We start from the raw sequence: 22,082 nt of genomic DNA, 5'->3' as shown, positions 1-22,082 counted from the left end.
TCAAAAGACAAGAACAGGCTGTCTTTACTCATCATCAACAGACTTCTCCCTCTCCCTACATTATTTCTGGAAAAATCATACTTAGATATAGTTAGGAAACCAGTGTGAGACAGCTGGGTCTGCAGAGGGTCACAGTAACAGTCATGATGTCATCAGTGATCTAGCTGCAGAGGTGTGCATTTCCACTGAGAGACTGAAGATCACACTGTGTTCAGTGCCCCGCATGGAGACGCACTATTCTGCTGTTCACTCATCGAAAATACCCCATTGGTCACACATTCACTTGCTGCTGTTCCACTGTTTTTGTTGCTGCTGTTACAGGACTTGTGTGTGTAATTCACACACTTCTATACAGCTTCAACTCTCTCCATACACCAGTAGAAGTTTTCACATCAGCAGTTTTGAAAAATATACACTGGCACTAGTAGTTTTCATGTGTACACTCATACAAATACTGCAATTACTATTGCACTTAAGACTTAAGAGGAACAGCCGCGTTCCTCTGAAAGTTTCCCAAATTTAAGACTGAGGCCTGCAGCTGGTGATGCCTACATGCGCACAGAAGGGCCTTTCTGAAGTTCTTAACTGCCCTGAACTGCAGTTTCTGAACCGGCTGAGCAAGCTGTGAAGAGCATAGGCTCAGCACACACGATGCCTTCTTTGCCAAAATGATGTTCTACACTGCATTTAGTCAGTCCAAAAGCTCAAGGATAAGTTAGCCAAGGAGCCCCGTAGACCTCCACAAGCCGGCCCCCCGGCCTGGAGGGCTGCCGCCAGCCCCGGGGGTCTGACCCCAGCCGGGGTCTGGCCCGGTCTGATGGGTGCGGGTGGCTGGCAGCACCCGCCCCTGGGCAACCCGCCGCGACCGGCCCTGCGGCAGAGCCAGCGGGGTCCCCGCCCAGCGACGCCGCCCGGCACAGCGCGGGATGCCACTCGGGCACTGATAGCGGGAACCAGGCACGCCGTCAGCCCGAAAGAGCTCTCGGCGGGGGCTCACCGAGCGCCCAGGAGCTCGGGCCGGCAGCCATCGCCGTTCCCGCTCCGACGGGCTCCGGGCTATGCCGCGGCGGGGCGGACATTCCCCGGCGGGACCCCCCAGCGACAGTGCGCGTCCACCTCATGATCGCCTCACGATCGCCTCACAGTCCCGCCCGCTGGGCGGGAGGAGTTTCCGCTTCCGCCGACGGCAGCGGGCGCGGGGCCGCCCTCCCTTTCCGGTCTCGCAGGCTGCCTGGCTGGAGCACGGAGCGCGCCGCCGCCGCCGCCGCCGCCCTGTGAGGAGAGGCCGCCGCCATCATGCCGGTGTACTTCCAGCGGCCCGAGAATGCCCTGAAGCGGGCGAACGGTCAGTGTGGGCCGCCCCCCACCCCGCGCCGGTTCGCCTCCCGTTTCCCCCGCCGTGGTGGGCAGCGTGCGTCGCTCCGCGCCTCTCCGCTCCCCCGGGCCGTTCCCCCCCAGCGCGCCTCGGGCGGCCTCGCCGTGCGGCGCGGCGCGGGACCCCGGCCGGCGCCTCCACGGCGCTGAGGAGAGGCCGCCCGCAGCGCCGTCTCGCCTTGCCCCGCCGCGGGTAGATGGCCGGGGCCTGGCCGGCGTCGGGCCGCGCCGCATGGTGGAGGCGAGGCTCGGGCGGCCCGCGGAGAGAGGGCCCGGCCCGGCTCCGCCTCCCGCTCCCCGGCGGGGCCCCCGGCCGCCCGCGGGCGGAGGCGGGGGGTGGAGGGACGGCGGGGGGGACCTGCGCTGGCCGGGGCAGGGCGGCCCGGGCCTCGCGGCAGCTCGGCATGCGGCTCTGCCCCGCCGGAGCCACGGCGGGGTGGAAGGGGCCCTGCGCTGGCCGGGGGCTGGGCCCGGTGTGTCCAGCCCGCATCTCACACCCGCTCCGGGGTGATCTCAGACTGGCCTGATCCTGGGCCCCGTTCTTCCATGTGGGCTTCGCACTTAGGAGTCCTGTCCTTCTTGTTCTGGAGAGAATGCAAATGGCCAAATTTCTTCAGTGTGGCACAGGCTGGTGCGTACGTTTGCTCCTGGAACAGGAACCAAGGAGGACTGCACTGTAGCTGTCTCTCGCTGAACTGCCACATATAAAGCCAGAGTGGTTATGTTTATCAGCTGTCTCCTCTCAGGCTAAATATGTGGTTTCGACACTTCTTTTTTTATAGTATCCTATCTTAAGCACTTAGCAAGACCATTTAGACCCTTCATTATCACAGGGCTGATTGCCAGATGACACTTAAAGACACCCAAAAATTATGGATGATGTGTGGGTCGTGAAATGACAGCTGAAGAGGCTGCGTAGTCTGGGGACTATGTGTAATTCAAGTACTTGGTATTGTAACAAGAAAATGTTAAATAAAGTACTGCACGTTCTCAAGATTTCTAGTTGAAAACTCATTGTAAAAATAATTTCCACAAAGATGAAAGACAAAATGATGAGAAAAAAAAATGAGCTTCAATCACCTTCCAAAGATTAAGTTGTATTTTAGCAGTCCTTTTACTGGAAAAGGTGCACATGCCATAGTATATAAAGTTTTTAATTAAAACTTCAGAATTCATGGGAAGAATATGTCGCACTTGGTGAGTGAGTCACATTGCTGGAATTCTGACCTTAAACTGTTTAAATGTGACATTTTATTGTTGCTTTCCTTGCATTGAAGAGCAGCTTTAAATTCACATCTCTTGCACTACTGCAAGTCTACTAAGTTCTAAGGAACTGAAGGAGTAGAGTTGGACTGAAGGGAGTGTTCTCTAGACAAACACTAGCAATTCTGAGTCTCAGCAGAGTGAATGGAAAACATGACAAGCAGTGTCAAGTCTTGCAGGCTGCAGGGGCTCAGTCTCACCTTGTCCAAGGTGAGATTCTCACCAAGTTGTACCTAATGCAGGTGGTATGTCACAGGAAGCAGTTTAATGTTAAACTGACATTTCAGGTTGGAACATCCAGTGCAGTTTCCAGAGCTTCAGTGTTAGCATTTTATACATAAGGCTTAAGTGAGCATTTAGGAGCACTTTATGCTTCAGGTTCTTAGTGGCCCCAACATACAAAAAAGATATTGGAAAATAAGAAGAGATTGAATGATTACAAGTATGTATAGATATGTAAGAAAAGCTGGTGTTCCTTATAGATGATAAATGTAGGTCAAAGCCAGCCCTTAGCTGTTAATATCTGGCATTGCTTTGTAGTCAAGGGTGTAATGCAACTTTCAGGAATGTTTTCCTGTTGCAGGTATTAGGTTTTCTCTCTGTTAGAGGTACTGGATAACACATGACGTCGTTGTCACCTTCTGTAACGATGTATGTTTTCTCAGATCAAAAACTTAGCTTAATTGGAGATTTTGGGTTGGTAGTAAATGAGTTGTCCGTATGTATCAGGTAGTTCATGTTTTCTCAGAGCTTCAGTTGCTGTTTAGGATACCTCTTAACATTTTAAGTGGTATAACAGAAAAAAAATAGAAAAAAAGCAATTCTGACAGCACGTCGGGGGTAAGGCTTTACATTTTGTCTGTTACAAATCTTTGTTTCCATAACTCCATAAATGAGTTTCTACTGCAAGGCATGGTGTTGTGTGCTGTATTTGACTCTTCAGGTTCACTTTGTGTGTGCTTTTACTACAGTGTCTGTTAAATTAGCCTTAATTATTTGACTTACTGGTAAGAACTTGCTTAGTCAGAGTTAATTAATACTTTCAAACAACATGAATAAATTTTGTGCTTTGTCCAGTTGGTTATCGACCTCTGAGAGTTGTGGTTGGAATGGCCTGGCATTGTTGCAAGATTAAACTTGCCTCTTGAGTTTATTTTCATAAATAAAAAATTGTAAAGCCAAGAGCAGTAATCGCCTCAAAAGCAGCACTCAGATAGAATAACAGTGTAAATTATGGGATGGAGGATAGCTTTATTAAAATTCCCTCTGTGAGTAAAACAAATACAGCTGAATACTGTGACATTGTAACCTTAATTATCTTTAAATGTTACAGTACATTTTTTCTATAAAGTAACTTGCTCATCTTACATGAGCTCACTATTTACATAAACTAAGACCGGAATACTTGTTGCGGTCCTTAAATTAAAACAACCCTTTTGCTTTCAAAATATATCTTTTAGCCACATTTAACTTAGATCCTAAACATTCTAAAACTTAGAAGCTTTGTCTGATGTCCGAGCAACTTGAGGCAGGTCCCTACTTTAATCTGTTCTGCCATTATTTCGTCAGGAATGTAGTGATTTCCAAAGTACTTAATGGAAAGTATTGACTCCACCCCTCATCCTTTAAGAATACACACACTTCCTTTTAGCTGTCCTTGACTTCTGTCTCTCAAACCTGTTTGCTTCCCATCCTCAATGTTTTGCCTTGCTTTTCTGCAGTTAAGATTGCCTTTAGTGTAGGGCCAGTGTGTGTATGCTGGTAGCTGGCAGTGCTGCTTTGGTATTTGCTCCTGGATGGTTTGCTGTATTTTGTACTGAGCAGAACGTGTGGTATATCATAGATGGGAGTTGCAGTGATGCTGAGAGATCCTGTTAGTAACAGCAGCTGTCTAGGGAATGAATAAACAGGACACTGCTTTCAGCAGCAAGGCTGGTTTAAAAAATGCCTGGCCCTACAATTGGACTGTAGCAGTTTTTAGTCTCAGCATTCTGTAAACTGAATCTCTAGACTGCTCTGAGTTAAAAAAAAATTCCAAACAACTTCTGTGACTGAAGTTTCTTTCTTTCTTTCTTGGCTTGAGGGCAGGACTTTTTTTTGAGTCACATTCACTAGATGGTTTGCATCTTGTTGAATGACATTGGTAGGTGCTGTACTACAAGCCTTGTGGTGTGTATTCGTTGTCCTTCTTGATGAAATAAGTTTTAAAACTGGATGTGTATATTTTATTAATATGTATGAAGCTTCCAGTTGTGCCTGGATGGACAGAGAGACATATCTGCCGTCCTGAAATTATCATGTTAATGGAGAGGCCTGCGTTCGTTTGCCAGTTATGTCACTGAAAGACTGGCACTGCATCTGCCAGCATTCCTGATAGGGCCAGCTAAATCAAACCGTCAGTGAACGTTGGTTAGAGTTGATTAAATTTTAAAAGTTTACAGTCTTAAGCATAAAAACATGTATCTTTTCCATTGCAAGTCTTTTGCTAATTGGATTTTACTTTCAGAATTCCTTGAGGTTGGCAAAAAGCAGCCTGCCCTTGATGTTCTCTATGATGTTATGAAAAGTAAAAAACACCGAACATGGCAAAAAATCCACGAGCCGATTATGCTGAAGTACCTGGAACTCTGCGTGGATCTCCGCAAGAGTCATCTGGCAAAAGAAGGACTGTACCAGTACAAGAACATTTGCCAGCAGGTACGGCTTTTGGTACTTTTTAAAAATTATTATTTGTAGTAAGCATGGTGTGTGTCAGCTGATATGATCTAAAAGTAACTGATTGGTCTGGAGTTAGAATTAATCTGCCTTTTAGATGTTTCTAGTTTTGTAGCATTTACATTTTAAGTATTTGCTGCCTGTTGTGGGTGGAAACATCTTCCCATTTTCTGCCTTTGATGTAGGTGAACATCAAATCTTTGGAAGACGTTGTTCGAGCCTATTTAAAATTAGCTGAAGAAAAAACAGAAGCAGCTAAGGAAGAATCCCAGCAGATGGTACTGGACATAGAAGACTTAGATAACATTCAAACTCCAGAAAGGTAGGTGGCCAATCTTTAAAATGTAGCGCTTCACGGCAATGTGGTGTTCTAGAGGTTCTGGTAGGGGGAAAAAATAGGAACCGTATTTTGCATTGAACAAAATTCTAAGCCCAAGTAGAGAAAAGTAAGGGAAGTAAGCAGTAAAGAATAGAAAACATAGAGTAGGAGCAGTTTTGGGAGTCAGGTCACTGCTTTCTAGGGCCTGAACTCTTGGAGAGTTTATTATTAAAAGCTGCTCATGATCAGTTGATGTACAAATACTATTAATTATATTAGGCCAATTTAATTTCCATATGTGATAACCTCCAGTATTTCTGACCACATTGTGCACGTACAAACAAAAGGTAATGTTACTTTTTACTTGCTTGGGTAGCTAATACAAGAAAGGCATAAAAAGTAAATTCAGAGTGTTATTAATAATTGGATGGATAATGAGAATGTAGGAATGATGGAAAAAGGTTCAGTAAATATATCTGCTTTAGGTTGTGGATAGACCTTCACTTAGACCTCGCTTAAGGAAGTAGTGCCAGGTTAGGATGAAACCACTCTCCAGCTCTGCGAGAAGTCACAGTTCTGTTGTCAGAACGGTTTGTGGGAGAACATCCTGACCTGCATCAGGCAAAGTGTGGTTAGCTCCGATTGCATATTTATGTTCTTCAGATGAATCTATTGATGCAGGGAATGCTCATATTAACTCTGATAGTACTGCTATGTATGTGGTGACATCTGTGGAAGAGGGGTGACAAGGTGGGCGTAAAGAAATGTTTTAAACCATTCCAGCTGAGTTTAAAAGAGGCCATCTGTCCATATCCTTTAAAAAAAATAAAAAAAGTGTAGGGAATAAATTAAAATTACCATGAGGCAAAACAAATTAAAACTTGGGAAAGATATTAAAAGAAATAACAAAAGGATCTTCAGTCATAATTGGAGAGTTCTAGGAAAATGGTGGTAAAATTCTGAGGAGGTGGTTGAGGTTAGCCATGCTAGGTGTGGTCTGAAGATTGAAGCAATACTTCGCTACGTATTTTTGTAAGAATATTGATTCTGGAGTAGAAGAAAGAGATAGGTTTTTAGAGCATGGAAATTACCCTGTCTGAGGTGAATGGGTCTCTTTTCATGTTGGGTGAAATGTAATTTCTACCCTAGAGTTCTAAAAATATCAGCAGATCTTTTGGGTACTGCAGCTCTGCAGATACCCATCTGAGCAGACAGTGTGTTTTCTCATCATCCATATGTAGGACTGAGTAGCGGTCTGAAGAGTTGCTGATGTGTTGTTTTCTTGATTATAATACATTCAGATCTTTAGTAGGAGTTTTGAAGGAAGTCAGTAGTACACGGAGCTAAAAATAAGATAAAATTCAGCAATGGCTTGCCAAAGGACAGGTGACATCTGACTGTGTTATAATTTATTTGGTAATTTCATTTTTTTAGACTCAAGAAATGCCAGAGATCTAACCTGGGGAAAAGTAAAGCTGTTGATACCATACCAGAAGGGACGTTTACGGTTGAATTGGAAGGGGACTTAGACATTGCCCAGTGAGGAACTGATGACATGTAATGATGAAAGTAGATATGAAGCAAGAGTGAAGTTGGTGGGAACTCTTTCAATTAAGATCTTGGCACAGAAACTAAAAAAGTTGAAGTCGTATTTACTGATGATAGAAAATAGGAAGAAATTACCGAAGTAGATGACATTTTGTCTTGTGTAGGTGACTGTGAGGGATAGAATTATAGTAGTCAAATAGAACTTGAAGACGTGGAGTGGAAGGCTGTGGATTTACATGTTAACAGCAAGGCTCTCTGGTAGAAGTTGAGAACTCATTGGTTGCAAAACCCAAAAAGGTTACAGACCTGTCTTCATTAGCTGTTCCAGGATGGCAGTGCTGTTCATATTATCTTGAAATAGTGCAGTGCTTGAAGTAGTCTTTGTTACAGAGGAATCCCACTAACAGTTAGATATTGAAGATTGGCTGACCGCTCTTTTCCTTCTCTCTTACATAACTGAGCACTAGAAAACACGTCTTTTCAGTCACACTTCTTTATCTGAACAATCACAGTTTCTTTAGTGTTTTTTAAGTCCTGTTTTCTAGACTTCTCATGCTTTTTTGTGGGATTTGTTGCTTGATCCATTGGAGAAGACACTAGCGAAATGTCATTGTTAATACTCTATATAGTACCAGTGCTCAAGGAAGTAAATTAGAACTGGAAGCAGTATAGAAGAAGAGAGTTACAGGAGTTGAGAATTTATGTTAGGAGCATAGTTCAAAAAGGACTTAAAAAATGAAGGCTTAGGGGAAGATGATTCTTTGTAAGTTTGTCACACTGGGCAGGTTTTTCAGCAGAAAGGGATCATGAGGGCCATAGCACTGAATTTGTTTCAGTGTCTTGGGAATCTTTTCCAATCTTGTATTTCTGTGAATGAGGGAATGCAGATATGGCCCCTAAGTGCAAGATTATAATATCTTACTTCTGACATCTTTAACCATCTTTTTATATTTTTCATGTCAGAATTGTTAAGGATTTGATACTTTATTCTAGTTTTCAAAGTCTGCAGATAGTAGGGACAAATTGCTTCTGTGTCATATGTCAACAAGAAGTGATCTCTCTCTGGCACATTGCTGGTGATTAAAAAGGAAGTTTCAGCAAGTAGGAAGGTATCTGAGTAGACAGTGATATTTGAATCTAACGGGTGCAGTGCACAGCTCCCTGGTAAAAGAGGGAAGGTGAAAATCCTGGAATTAGTTTTCTTTGGTTTGCTCATGTGAAGGATATGAAAGCTCCTGACATCTCTTACCTCTGGAGCTTGTACATGCAGGGGCCAAAGTTTGAAACTTAACAGCAAGACAAGTTATCTACAGTCCTTAAAGGAAAAGGGAGGAGTGTTAGGGACCAATTTGAAAATAACCAATACTGTTCAGCAGCAATTAGCTATTCAGGCTTGTTCAGCCTCATCTTAGACCTTGATAAGAAAAATCGGTGAGAATTGTGGGGAATAAAGCACCTTTTGTTTTTTTTCCTTACCTCCCCACCCCCACCCCCCATAGTGTTCTTTTGAGTGCTGTAAGTGGAGAAGACACTCAGGATCGTACTGACCGACTGCTGTTGACACCCTGGGTTAAATTTCTATGGGAATCTTATAGACAATGTTTAGATCTTCTCCGAAATAATTCTCGAGTGGAACGCCTGTACCATGATATCGCACAGCAAGGTAAGTCAAAAAGATGGAAACTCAAAGTATAATGAAATCTAGGACTTCCATATTGCATCCTGTAAAACTAGAAAATTAAAGGTTATTTCTGTTTGGATATTGCTTCAGAGTTGGAAATGTATTAATCTCTTAAGCATATGTATGTACACACATACTGTTCTTAAAATTACAGAGGTTCCGTAAAATTACTGAGGTTTTTGGGCACTGATCTTTTTTGTAACAGAACCTGCAAGGAGAAAGTTATTTTTTTCCTGGACATACTGAGAATATGAGAATTACTGGTGCTGTGTCTGTATTTTTTCTAACTTACTGATCAAAATTAGTCATGTTTTCACTTTGCTACCCAGAATGGCAAATGTGTCTGCCATTAACATATTCTATGCTAACGTATTCAGCTAACTTCAAAAACTAGTGTACACAAAGAGTACTGTAAAATTATGATGCACTATCAGTTTTGACACAGATATAACTTAGCAAAATATTATGTGGAGCATAGTAGGAAAAAGTCTAGTCTGATTCATTCTGGCATTATTCTGCAAAAATTGAATTTATAAGAATGAATACTTACATGTTAATCTTTTCTTAAGGGTGAGAGATGAGCTGAAAAATGTTTTCCTTTGTATGTATAACTTAGGGCTCTGTATTTTTGAAAAAAGAGTCTGTTAGGTTTTTAACTCTGGATCCAAATTGTGCAAGTACATTAGGAAAGACGACCATAAGGTGAGTTCTGGGTGCTGTAGTGTATTTAAGTCTCTGTGCTACAGTGTTGAGACTTCTTTTTTTGCCTGTTTCTGGTAGAGATACTTCAGAATTTTCGGAATGACAGTGGCAAAGCAAAAACAGATTTTTGAGAGGAACTATGGCATCAAAGACAATTTTTCTTCCGTGCCATTTCCAGTCATTTGAAAGCTTCATTTAACTTTACCATATTTAGAGGACTTGAGAATTTTTTCCCACGTTTTACGAAGCCAAAACCTGAATTCTTGCCCTTCACAGAATTCTATTTACACTTAGTTTAAAAGAAAAGCTAGAATCACTGCTTAAATGAGAACACTTTTAGAGAGAGTCAAAGTACTCTCTTTACTCTTTAAGCTTAATCATGTAGAAGCATCTTAATTTTTTGAGGTCAAGATGGAAGTGCTCTGCATTGTCACGCATTATGCATGACAGATTACATTTTGTTTGGTATGTCTTTGGACTGTAAATGAAAATTCTTTAAACGTACTGATTTACATATTTGAATCCCATTTAGAACTACTATGAAGTCACCATTAGTGACCATTCTTAATTTATATTGTTCATTTTCGCAGCTTTTAAGTTCTGCCTGCAGTACACACGTAAAGCTGAGTTCCGTAAACTCTGTGATAACCTACGAATGCATTTGGGGCAGATCCAGCGTCACCACAACCAAAGCACAGCAATCAACCTCAACAATCCTGACAGTCAGTCAATGCACTTGGAGACCAGGCTTGTGCAGCTTGACAGTGCTATTAGCATGGAGCTGTGGCAGGTATGCAGCAGGGTTCCTGTAATCACGCTGTAGTCTACAGCCTTTCCATAATCTGTTCCACGCAGATCATGTTTCATGGTATATACTCCAAGGTAAAGACAGGATAATAGCGAAAGAATAAAGTTTTGATATCTAGAATGTGGTGCTACATGCATATTGAGTACTTAGTGTGATGTTTCTGGGATTGCTGGTTTCTCCTAGCATTTCAAACCAAGCTTCTGCTGGTAGTAGTTAATGGTAAAGTGGCTGAAGTTGTTTTGAGTTGCAAAAATGAGAAGTTGGTGATGGCACCTTCATCTCTGCCATCTTGCATTCTCGTGAACTAGATCACTGGGAAGTCTGGGAAGTGGTTGGTAAATGTTAAAGCCTGCTGTTATTCAAAGCAAACTGTTCAGAGGTGCTTTGCTTTTCCAAGCTTTCTAATGTTAAATTCCTTAAAAAGCTAAGGTTGTAATTTTTTGCTTTTGTGAATTTGGAGAATGTTCTCTGTTGTGTTGCTCCCTTTTTAAGTGTGTAAGTAATTACATGTAAGGCATTTCCAAGATTACATGTATTTTTAGGGAAACTACACCCATTTTTTATCACAAAAACTATTTTTATGAAAAATGGTAAAACCTGTAAGTAGTAGAATTGGTATAATAGTTAAATAGTGGAGTTATTCTGTAGGTGGGTTTTTCCCCCCCCCCCCCTTGGTTTGTGGCTTGAAAGAAACCAGTTTTTAAAAAATCACACAAACTAATAATTAACTACCAGATTCTGAGCAGATGGTTTATGGATTTGCAGTGTGTCCAAGTAATTTCTTTATTAGGAAAGAAGTATTTTGTTTCATGTAGCTGGCGAAACTGAAGATCACAGTTTTCAGTGGTATTAAATATATTAAGGTCTTATAACCTTTATTGAATATATATTTTCCCTTTTTTGGGTGTTGCAAAAAACGTTCTAAAAGGTAGTGGTTTTGGTTTTTTTTAGGAAGCTTTCAAAGCGGTGGAGGATATTCATGGGCTATTTGCGCTGTCTAAGAAACCTCCCAAACCACAACTGATGGCAAATTACTATCACAAAGTTTCAACTGTCTTCTGGAAATCAGGAAATGCTCTTTTTCATGCATCCACACTTCACCGACTTTATCACTTATCAAGAGAAATGCGAAAGAATCTCACACAAGAGGAGATGCAGAGGTGGGGAAAGATATTTAATGTGATCTTAGATTCTATTTTTAACCCTATAGGTTCAAAACTAAACTAAATTGTACCCTAAAAGAAGCAGATGGCATGTATGGCTATGAGCAGCTCTGCTTTAAGTGGCCAGTACTAACTTCCTCAAAAGAAACCTAGAGCAAGAAGGATATGTTACAAAGCTACAGGGTAAATAATATAAGCATCAGGACCACCTTAGTTAAACTTCCTTCTCTGCTGACTGGGAAGCTAAGCAATTTAATAAGTATCTTTGTTTTGCCTCCATTTTCTCTTCTGAGTTGTGGTATTTATTTCACAAGATTTCATTATAACTGGTGTAAACTTTTCCTTAATGTATAAAAGTTGATATTGGCAAGGCTTTTGAGGCATGTGGAATCATTGACTGCATTAACCTCTGAAGTTCATGTACAGGCCTTTATAGAATCAGAACCTGGTGGGAATAAATACTCCATGGAAATTCTTATATTCCTTCTCATCTGAGTGCTAAGATCAGGATTTAAATATTTAATGTCATTTGTAGTGTTAATCAAAAGGTACATCTGGCTTGCACAGTAAATTTTAAAAATCAATGCAATCAAAATAACTGATATGGATTTACAGCTAAAGTAAGTTTTTAAAGGTGCTGCTTTCTGCTGTTTTCATTATTTTATAGTATTTTGGTATTTACAGAGGTGACTTTTATTTCTTTATCATTTCCTTGTATATATATGTATGTATATACACACATATGTAAGTAATGAAAAGCTGTTATCAAAACCTTTCCCCTGGTTACTGAAGAACACTGCATTCTGTACTCCTGTTGCGCAGTTGACGTCTTCTCTGGTTTTGCTGGTATTTTTACACAGCTGGTCATCATGAATGCTACTCATTCCTACTCTTGAATTGGCATGTATACGAAAAGGAATTAGTGTTCTCTTGCAGTTCATCTTTTGTGGTTATACTTTGCCAACAGGATGTCTACTCGAGTCCTTTTGGCCACTCTGTCAATTCCTATAACTCCTGAGAGAACTGATATTGCTCGCCTTCTGGATATGGATGGCATCATTGTTGAAAAACAGCGACGTCTGGCAACCCTGTTGGGTCTTCAGGCCCCACCTACACGTGGCAGTCTCATTAATGATATGGTAGGTAGTGATGAGCAGCTTTTAAACAGTGAGTCCTCTTTTTGGACTGTTTTCCTTCTAGAGCGCTGTGCTTAATTATGGGACAGCAGTGTAAAAGCTAAAACAGCTATATGGTTAATTGTATGACTTACAGTGTAGTGTTAAAACTGCAGATCCACAAGAGGGACTGCTTGGAAATGGCAGCAATAATGGGAGGCCTGAATGCTTGTGTGCACTGAAAAGTCAGATTCAATATAGTCCTTCATGTCAGCAAAGGAACAAATGTCATTTTGAAACTCCGAGTGGTCTGAAAGGGTTGTAAGCTAGAACTGTGGGTTTTTCCCCTGCTCTAAGGTGTGTAATTAACTGAACCAATTGCTTATTTTTCTGTTTTAAATGTATTTTGGATAAGCACAGGTCAGATATCAAATAGCAGACCATAAGGACCTAAGTGATTATGAAAATTTGAAGAGAGGCTGGATTTGTCTGTCTTCAGACCTTCCCAGATATTCATAAAAAAATTAGGCATTCAATCACAGTTAGGTATTTTCAGAGGTTGTTTGAATTTCTTGCAGTCATTTGCATGCATGCCTAAAACTTACATTCAAGGTTCATTTTACAATTTGCATTAATTCTTCTGCTGGTACCTCTACAGTTTGCCTTAAAAACAAAATTTAAAGTTTCAGAAGTTTACTCATGAACTGAGATGTGTGGTTTCAGTGTGGATGTGGGTCTACATCTGTGTAGTAGGACTTGGGTCTTAGAAATGGCTAATAAGTTGAGGGTGGTACTCTAGTCTAAATATTTATCTTACTCGTGTACTTCTCAATTCTTAAATACAGTTAAGTGGTGTAGTGTAGAGTTATTGTCACTGCAATTAAGAATGCTCTAACGAAAAAGTCTCCTATATTAAAAGGTACATGCGGTGCCTATCTAACTTCTTGAATATAAAATTCTTAAAGCATAACTATTTGTTAATATTGTATTTATTTTAAGATCTTTGGATTTTTTTGTTGACCGTAGGTGAGGTTCAACGTAGTGCAATATGTTGTCCCGGAAGTGAAAGAACTTTACAATTGGCTTGAAGTAGACTTTCACCCGCTCAAGTTATGTAGCCGTGTCAGCAAGGTGAGTTTTGTAGCTCCTTGTGTATAGTAACTGGTCTTGACTTAGTCTGTTATTTGAATATTGATTTGTGGTAAATACCAACTAGCTTTTTCTGTTGCCAGAATTTTCAATGGTAGGCTTTATTTGGTCAAATTCCATTACAACGGCATGTATGTACACCGGCTTATTGAAACAGAATGAAAATTCATTCAGGTCTCTGGGGTGCTATTCATAGGGCCCCTATAAAGGTGCAGAGATCTGGGAACATATCAGAAGGTCTCATTAGTGGAGACGATCCTCAGTTAAATTTCATTTAAAGATGCAGAAATGAGAAAACTTTGCGCACCCACACGTGCATATGCATGCAAGTGGGTTTTGTGGGAAGTGGAAAAATATACCAATGACTGTTTTTACTATTAAAATGTAGAGTTTTGGGAAGTAAAATAATGTGAGAGCTGTCAAGTAGGTAAATGCAGATTCTGCAATTGATGAAGCACATCATGCTCTTTTTCTTTGATAGTGGGAACAAAGATATTTGAGGTGCTAAAAAGAACTTGAAGGTAGATTAGCAGTGTGGTATCTGTTGCCAGGACTGTCAGTCGCCTTCATACAAAAAATGTTAGCTATCCATTATAAAACGAAAGTGTTCTGATCAAAAGAGACACTTCAGTAAAACAATATAGTATCTGGACAGAAGCGCTGTTGTTTCATGAGCTGTAAACCGGAAGTATCTAAGAACTTTATTTAGTGTTGAAGTTTTTAAGGGTTGATGCAGATAAAGTAACTTTTCAGAATTTTAATAGGCTCTGAACTGGGTGAAAGATCAAGCTGAAAAGGAACCTGAGCTGCAGCTGTATGTTCCTCACCTGCAAAACAATACCATTCTTCGCCTTCTGCAGCAGGTATGAGTAAAGAAAATGTATGTTCGTAAGTATACATAAGTTAGATAATGCTTTGGAGGAACATTAAGTTGGAAACTTCCATGCTGAGGTAATTTTTTTCTATTAAAAAGATGACCTCTATGATTTTTGAAATAGTCTTCTAGTATATAACCTGTATCTTCAGGTTTCTACATCATTTAGGTACATGCTTAATAGTGGTTGCATACAGTGGCATAACCTCTTGCCTAGATTTTCTTCATTACGGATCTGTAATATCTTACTTAAGGTAATTTGTAATTTTAGAACTTTTTTTGGGGGGTAAGGTCTGGGTGCAATATTTTTGTTTCAGGATTATTTGTATCTAGGTGTTTTTTAAAGAATGCACATTTCATTGACCTGCTTTCGTTACAAGTGACGAGCAGTGTTATTTCTGATGTGCTAAAGCAATAGTTGAAGGCTAATTAGCAGCATAGCTGTGTGTAGTTACTGCTGCCAGTCTCCTTCATACAAAGAAGCCATTCAGGAATGGCATTTAATCTTAGCTTAAGTTTGAATACAGTACAGAAATAAAATCCTGAAAGAGTATTTGTAATTGTATTAATATGTATACATTAGTGTATTGACAATTTAGTGAGTTAGCTTTAGATCCCACACAACAACTTCTGTTTCTGATCTCTTTTAAATGAGGAAAAATACCTACGGTTTCTGTTCACATACAGGTGGCCCAGATTTACCAAAGCATTGAATTTTCTCGTCTGGCTAGCCTCGTTCCTTTTGTTGATGCTTTCCAGCTGGAACGTAGTATTGTTGATGCAGCCAGACATTGTGACTTACAAGTAAGTGCTGTAAAAAGACTTCTGTGAAATGGTATATGGATTCCTGTGTATTACACTGGGTGAAAACTAACTGGTTGACATTGAACCCAAGGAAGAAAATGGATTCTGATAGATGAGACAAACTAGAGTAAACAATGCATGTGACTATATCTTGAGAACTGACTGTTGTTTGCATTCTGGTGTGTATTTTTGATTTAGGTCAACAGCCATTTATGTAAGTCCAGTAGAAGTAAAAGTTGAAATAAAATTTGCTGAAACTTGCCCTGTGAGCCCCATTCATTTTAGTCCAGAATATCCTGAAGCAAGTCTAACAAGCAGGGATGTGAATTTCTGACTATGCTGAATTAGTTGTGCAAGACTGAAGAGTTAGCAGTCGCTGATGTTGCGTTTTGACTAACCAAGTGACTGAAGTAAAACACCAATGTCTGAGCTGTGCGCTAATGCCTGAGATGTTTCACCTGCTGTTGAAGATTGCGTTTTTGGTAAAGTTTTCGGTATTGAATGAATGACAGCCTGTAATGAAATGTTTAAGCTGGTGATGAGATACAAGTAATTTTTAGTTAAGATCGTTAGTAATTATCCATTTAGGTTTTTAGTTGAGACTGCTTAGTAATTATCCACTGAGGTTTTTAGATAAAGCTGAGTTAATGCATTTAGGTTAACACACAACTAGCTTGTATTTTAGATGTGTTGAAATTGTCTGCATTAAAGTCAGGATTCTTGTTTCATGTATTACTAATGTGGAGGGAGAGGCAAGAACGATTTGTCTTGCAGTGTTCATTTCATAGAATGCCTTAAAGTTCAGCCTCTTCCAGTGATTTTTTTAATAAACCATAGAAATGAAACAAAATTTTATTCACAGTGCTATTTTTCTTTTGCTAAGTTGGCATTTCTCTTAGTCTGGTATAACTAAAACTTCTCCTTTTTAAAAGTAATTTCTGCTTAGAGCTTTTGTTGACTCATATTTGTCATGGGCAGAGCAACAGAGAAATTACTTAGAAGTAATGAATAATACAAGCTTATTTATTTTTTTTTTTGCAAAGGTTCGCCTTGATCATACCACCCGGACACTGAGTTTTGGCTCAGATTTGAATTACAGTACTAGAGAAGATGCTCCACTAGGCCCTCAACTACAAAGCATGCCTTCTGAGCAAATTAGAAATCAATTGACTGCAATGTCCTCAGCTCTGGCTAAGGCTCTTGCAGTCATTAAGCCTCCTCACTTACTGGTAAGTCATTTTAAGCCTTCTGAAATTGTTGACAAACACACACAATGTTGTGTGACGTTTATTTGTTGCCCTTATGCAGCCTTTTGTTAGTTTTTTTGCTTGCCTGATCAACTGCTGGTTCCAATAATTGATTTTCAGTGCAGTGGTAATCAGTATTCTTACTGCTGTCCCCTCCCTTCAGAACAAATAATTGATCCTTGAGGCGTTAATACGTACAAATATAGTGTAGCATTAATGTATTTATTCATGACAAAGTATCTTTCTGCATCTGTTAAATACTCACCTGTTCTAATCTAAATTTTCTGGTTTAGCAAAACAGGCTTGTTTTGACGTTGAGAGATCATACTTGAATATTACACCAAGGAGTTACTTGGTTTACCTTTTTTTGGCATAGGAAAGGCACCGAGCTATCTAATGATTACTTTAACATGACATTGCAAGGATTTGAGTAGGTAGCAATTGGTGCTTTTGTACATTTGTTTATTTTCAGAAGTGTGTTGCGCTGTTTTTCAGAGCATTGTAGCAATCTCTGGTATAATTTGACAGCAGTGATGGGCTACATTTATATATTTGTGGATTAAGTAGAAACGTAAGCTAATAACTCTACACTTTATACCAAAGCTTATATTTTAATGAATGTGTTTTCTCAGGTTAGATTGATCTTTTAATTTCTTTTTTTTTTCAGCCTGGTGGTAGTCAGCTTTTTGTGCTTGTAAAGAATAGGTCATTCTTAAATGCACTCAACTAGTTAGTGTTTGGTCGTAACTAAAATCATACCAAAATGTACACAAGAGGCCTGAGTTTAAATTTCCGGTCTTGCAGAGACCAGGTGTAGGGTATACTGAATAATAACCTACCTATAGATGGGCCTACAGACCTAGGATTTGTTTAAAATTTTGCATGCCTTTTTGAAAATCCAAGAGCTTGCTTTCTTTATTCTTCCTGGAGAAACTGCTGTTGTGAAGAACCTGGAATGTAACTTCATAGTGGAATCTAAAAACATGAACAAAAGGTCCCACAGCTCAAGAACTGACCTGTCCTTGTCACTCTGTCCTCCTCACTGGGGCTGTTGGTTTCAAGGTCGGACTCACCAATGAGCTCACATTTCAGGTTCTCCAGAGCCCTTTGGAGCAAGGTGTAAATCACTCTCGGATTTCCAGCATGCTTTGGTTGTGGCTGCTAAAGCTTCACTTCTCTTAAAAGAGCAGTGGTAATTTTTTCTTTTGCTTTATGTTTATGAAAGATTTAATAGCAAGCATATAAAATAATTTTTCTGAATGAAAAAAGGCTGATAGAAAGATGTCCATGTTAGATTCTTTATCCGGGTTGAAATACTAAGTAATACTCTTAAAATATAAACACACAAAGTAGGACTGTGTCATGACACCTAATGCTAGCTTACTTATGCTACCTTGAACATATATTAGATAAAAATATTTCCATGCAGGTTTTCCCCTAAAAAGATTTTATTTGTGATTGGTATTAGACAGATGGATTGTTGGTTTGAAAGAAAAAAATGTTTTAGCTGTATATTCACAGCTGGAAATGACAAGTAGTCTTACATTTGACATGTTAATACTATTAGCTGAATAAGACATAAATGCTAGTAATTATGCTTGTAAAATTGGGAGTGCAGTATCAAGGTTAATATCCATCTGCGTGGTTAGAACAAGCTGATATCCTTTTTTCCTTTGCTATTCAGATAAAAAAATTTCACTTTTTTCAGGTGCTTAAAAACTTAATTTCTGTCAAATTTGTTATAATTCACAAAACCATTAAATCTATCTAAAGCTTTTCAATTTTGTTTCTGGCACCTCCATTTATCTTAAAATGCTTACAGATCTGCAACAAAGTATGAGTGTTTCAGTGTTTTTGTTGAATGCCCTAGAAGTGACGGATTACTAAAAATACCTCTGAGCTAGCTCACATTTCAAGAGCAGCATGACTTGAGGGAGTGCAGCGAGCTAACTGGGCTGCAGTGTTTTGCTGCTTGCTGGACTGATTAAAATGGGCAGCTCCCTGAGCTGGCACAATTATACCTCTTCCATGTGTACAACGGGAATCTCTGCTGCAGAGAACTGTATAGGTACTCTGGAGGAGAATGGCAGGGGAGTGAGAAGGCTGCTTGAAGAATAGTCTATGTGCTAGTGGCTAGGAGTCTAGTGCTTTTTATAATTTAATTAAAATGGTTTCATATACAATGTTTATACCTAAATTGTTGACTCATCAGGGTTTTTTTTATCATCTCACAGATAATGCTTTGTGTCAGTTAGGATATTTTTCTCTTATGTTAGAGTGTTTGGGAAAAAAACCCCAAACTTTGGGAACAAGGGAGCTTTGATTAAATACAGTACACGTGGTAGTATACTTGCTAATGTATGCGGAGCCAAATAAGATTGAGCCCCCCACACCCCTTCCTGTTAGAGTCTTAAATATCACTAACATACAGGTGTGCAATAATTTTTGGACAGAAAAAATTGTGAAAATATCATACCTAAGGTGTGTTGCAGAATATTGTCTGATACAGACAGCTTCCTCCATTTGCATGTGATTCTAGTCACTTGATACTACCTCGTAATGGCACTTGGATGAGTGATTAGATTTGCCATTACAGATGTATTTCCATGCAGTTGGCAAGTTTGGAGAGCAAAACTAACCTTGAGTTTTCTTTGAGAAGCATTTGCTATGCTTTCTGTCTTTTTAAAGAGATGCTACTTATATCATTGTCTTATCCTTAATTTAAATTCAGCAAGAGAAGGAAGAACAACATCAGCTGGCAGTCACTGCCTTCTTAAAAAATTCAAGGAAGGAGCATCAGCGTATTCTTGCACGTCGTCAAACTATCGAGGAGAGAAAAGAGCGCCTTGAAAGTTTAAACATTCAGCGTGAAAAAGAAGAACTGGAACAACGTGAAGCCGAATTACAAAAAGTCCGGAAAGCTGAAGAAGAAAGACTGCGCCAGGAGGCAAAGGAAAGAGAGAAGGAGCGTATCCTGCAGGAGCATGAACAAATCAAAAAGAAGACTGTTCGTGAGCGCTTGGAGCAGATTAAGAAGACTGAACTGGGAGCCAAAGCATTTAAAGATATTGATATTGAGGTACACCATTTATTATTGAGGTTTTGAGGGGTTTTTTAATGCTTTTGGTGCGACATTTATAGGCTGTCTGAATTTCAGTTACAGTATAGAACTAGTAAAGAACATGGTCATATCAGCTGTCTCTCTTAAAAATGAGACAGACAGTTTGACACTGAAATATTTCATTTGTTCAACCAGGTGTAAGTAAACCTTAATACTGAGTTTGGATGGGACGTTTTACCTGGAAGTATTAAGTTCAGCTGTCTTTTTTCCCCTGTTGTTAAACAATACCTGAAATACAGAATAAACCTCTGGATCCAATTTTGTAGTACCTGGACTGTGTCTCAATTAAATATCAAGATACAAGTCTTTTAGACAGCTTGAAAAACAAAATACAAGTTATCCAGAAGAGAGGAAAAGAAACTGAGAACTCTTCTCAAGCAAATGCGTTTAAAAGTTAAGAGGAAAACTGCAGAGAAGCTTAAATAAATAAATAAATAAACAAGCTACATTAATAATAGAAAAAATGTTTGCTATATTGATATTGATAACTTCACTTGGTTATAGGATCTTGAAGAATTGGATCCTGATTTCATAATGGCTAAACAAGTTGAACAGCTTGAAAAAGAAAAGAAGGAGCTCCAGGAACGTCTGAAGAATCAGGAGAAAAAGGTACAAAAGCATGTCTATACAACGCTTTAGTCAGTGATTGTGAACTCCTGTGTGTGTGTGTGTGTATTTATATATATATACACACACACACACACACGCGTTAATATGTATATATAATATGGGTGTTGAAAATGTTATTGTATGAAACCAAAAAAAGGTAAATGTGTTAAAAACCAACTGAGTTTCTAGTGTCAGTGCACAAATCTGTTGTAAGTATTGGAGTTGATTTGAAAGAAGGACCCTTAATCTGTGTGTGAACTGAGTCTTAGTTGTAATTGGAAAGTGCTCAGGAAAGATTAAATATTCACAGAGAGTGGTGTCGTTACAGAGAAGCTAAATTTAGTTAGTTGTGTTAGTCATCAGTGAAACAAGGGAATTTCTACTGCTAGAGCCCTTCTAGATGGCAGAACAGTATCTGCCTGAAACTTGGGTGACTGTAAAAGCATGAGGAGTGTGTAAATAGAAATGTATAGCCTGGGTGAGCTGAAACTCAGCCAGGACTTCCAACAGTATTCAAGAATGAAACAGAGGTTATATGATACAGTTGGCAATTCAAGTCACTTAAAACTGGCTTGATACTAGAAAGCGGCAAGTTACTTAAAAACATTCCAGCGAGGATCTTTTATGCTGTGGGCCTGTAAGCCTGAGCAAAGTAGTAGAAAACTTAACAGTAGAATTAGTTGTCACTTAGGTAAATATGATCTACCTGGAAAGGTTAGCACAGCTTCTTTAAAAGAATTGCAAGCCAGGTCTTCCTCTTGGAGTTCTCTTAAGCTGTCAAAACAAACATATGAGTAAGGGTGATCTGGTTGGTGTCACTAAGTTGGATTTTCCAAAAACCTGTTTACAGAGTTCTTCACCAAAGAAAACTTAGCAGCTGTGGGATAAAAGGAAGAGTCTTTGAATGATGTTCAGTTTAGATAGATAAAAAATACTTGATGTAGTGAAAGCAGGGGAAAAAAATCCCCCAGTCTTTAGCTTTATGTGTTAAATGATGGGCTCCAAATTTAACATTCTTAGTCAGCAATGAGAACCTGGTGGTTCTGCATCTCAAGCACTGTGTGCAGTTCTAGACTGCCTGCAGTCTGGCTGTTCTGTCACACTCTTTGTGGCAAAAAGGACGTGGTTGAACTGGAAGCTTGAGAGGAGGCCAACAAGAATTATCAAGGATGCAAATTGGCTTCTATGTAAGAAATGTCTATGTAAGTTAGTACCCCCTGTGTCTGAAAGACTTCTGGAGAAAAGATGTGGTAGCAGTCTGTAAGAGTGTACCTGTTGTAACAGCTAATGATGAAGAGCAGTTGTTCTTGCACTAGCTGCAAGGGATAGTGGACTAGGAAGCAACAAATGAAGCTAGGATGAGCCCTGTTCAGATCTAGTTGTAGCTAAAATGTGGGTCTTTATGCTGCGAGCTGTAGACAGGCAGGAGTTGTTTCCAAGGTGTGTTGTTGTATATGAAAAACTTCTTTCATTTCAAAAGGACAAGATGATAAATCCACCAATGCCTACAAAATACACTGCAAACATTATATGTGCCATATATTATGCCATACTAAATAAACTGCAACACGGGAAATCCTGGGAGCTGAA

General features: G+C 39.8%; 1 protein-coding gene and 1 non-coding gene across 2 annotated transcripts in view; both read left to right on the top strand.

The window, feature by feature from the left end:
- Nucleotides 1–1,186: 1,186 nt before the first annotated feature.
- The window catches only part of EIF3A (eukaryotic translation initiation factor 3 subunit A), a 35,800-nt gene continuing 14,904 nt past the window's right edge, over nt 1,187–22,082 (top strand). Inside the window, exons 1-13 of the mRNA XM_064464260.1 lie at nt 1,187–1,345; nt 5,144–5,334; nt 5,538–5,674; nt 8,719–8,882; nt 10,193–10,392; nt 11,362–11,570; nt 12,541–12,712; nt 13,715–13,819; nt 14,602–14,700; nt 15,399–15,515; nt 16,559–16,744; nt 19,494–19,841; nt 20,388–20,492. Coding sequence (XP_064320330.1) covers nt 1,297–1,345; nt 5,144–5,334; nt 5,538–5,674; nt 8,719–8,882; nt 10,193–10,392; nt 11,362–11,570; nt 12,541–12,712; nt 13,715–13,819; nt 14,602–14,700; nt 15,399–15,515; nt 16,559–16,744; nt 19,494–19,841; nt 20,388–20,492 — 2,082 coding nt within the window. The 5' untranslated portion in view covers nt 1,187–1,296. The remainder of the gene's footprint in view (nt 1,346–5,143; nt 5,335–5,537; nt 5,675–8,718; nt 8,883–10,192; nt 10,393–11,361; nt 11,571–12,540; nt 12,713–13,714; nt 13,820–14,601; nt 14,701–15,398; nt 15,516–16,558; nt 16,745–19,493; nt 19,842–20,387; nt 20,493–22,082) is intronic.
- LOC135315571 (small nucleolar RNA SNORA19) lies at nt 15,059–15,191 on the top strand. The gene has a single exon (XR_010375048.1). It is a non-coding gene; the product is annotated as a small nucleolar RNA SNORA19 (small nucleolar RNA).

The sequence above is a fragment of the Phalacrocorax carbo genome, chromosome 12, assembly GCF_963921805.1.
Source record: "Phalacrocorax carbo chromosome 12, bPhaCar2.1, whole genome shotgun sequence".
NCBI lineage: Eukaryota > Metazoa > Chordata > Aves > Suliformes > Phalacrocoracidae > Phalacrocorax > Phalacrocorax carbo.
The sequence above is the reverse complement of the archived record's forward strand: the minus strand, read 5'-3'. Positions and strand labels throughout refer to the sequence as shown.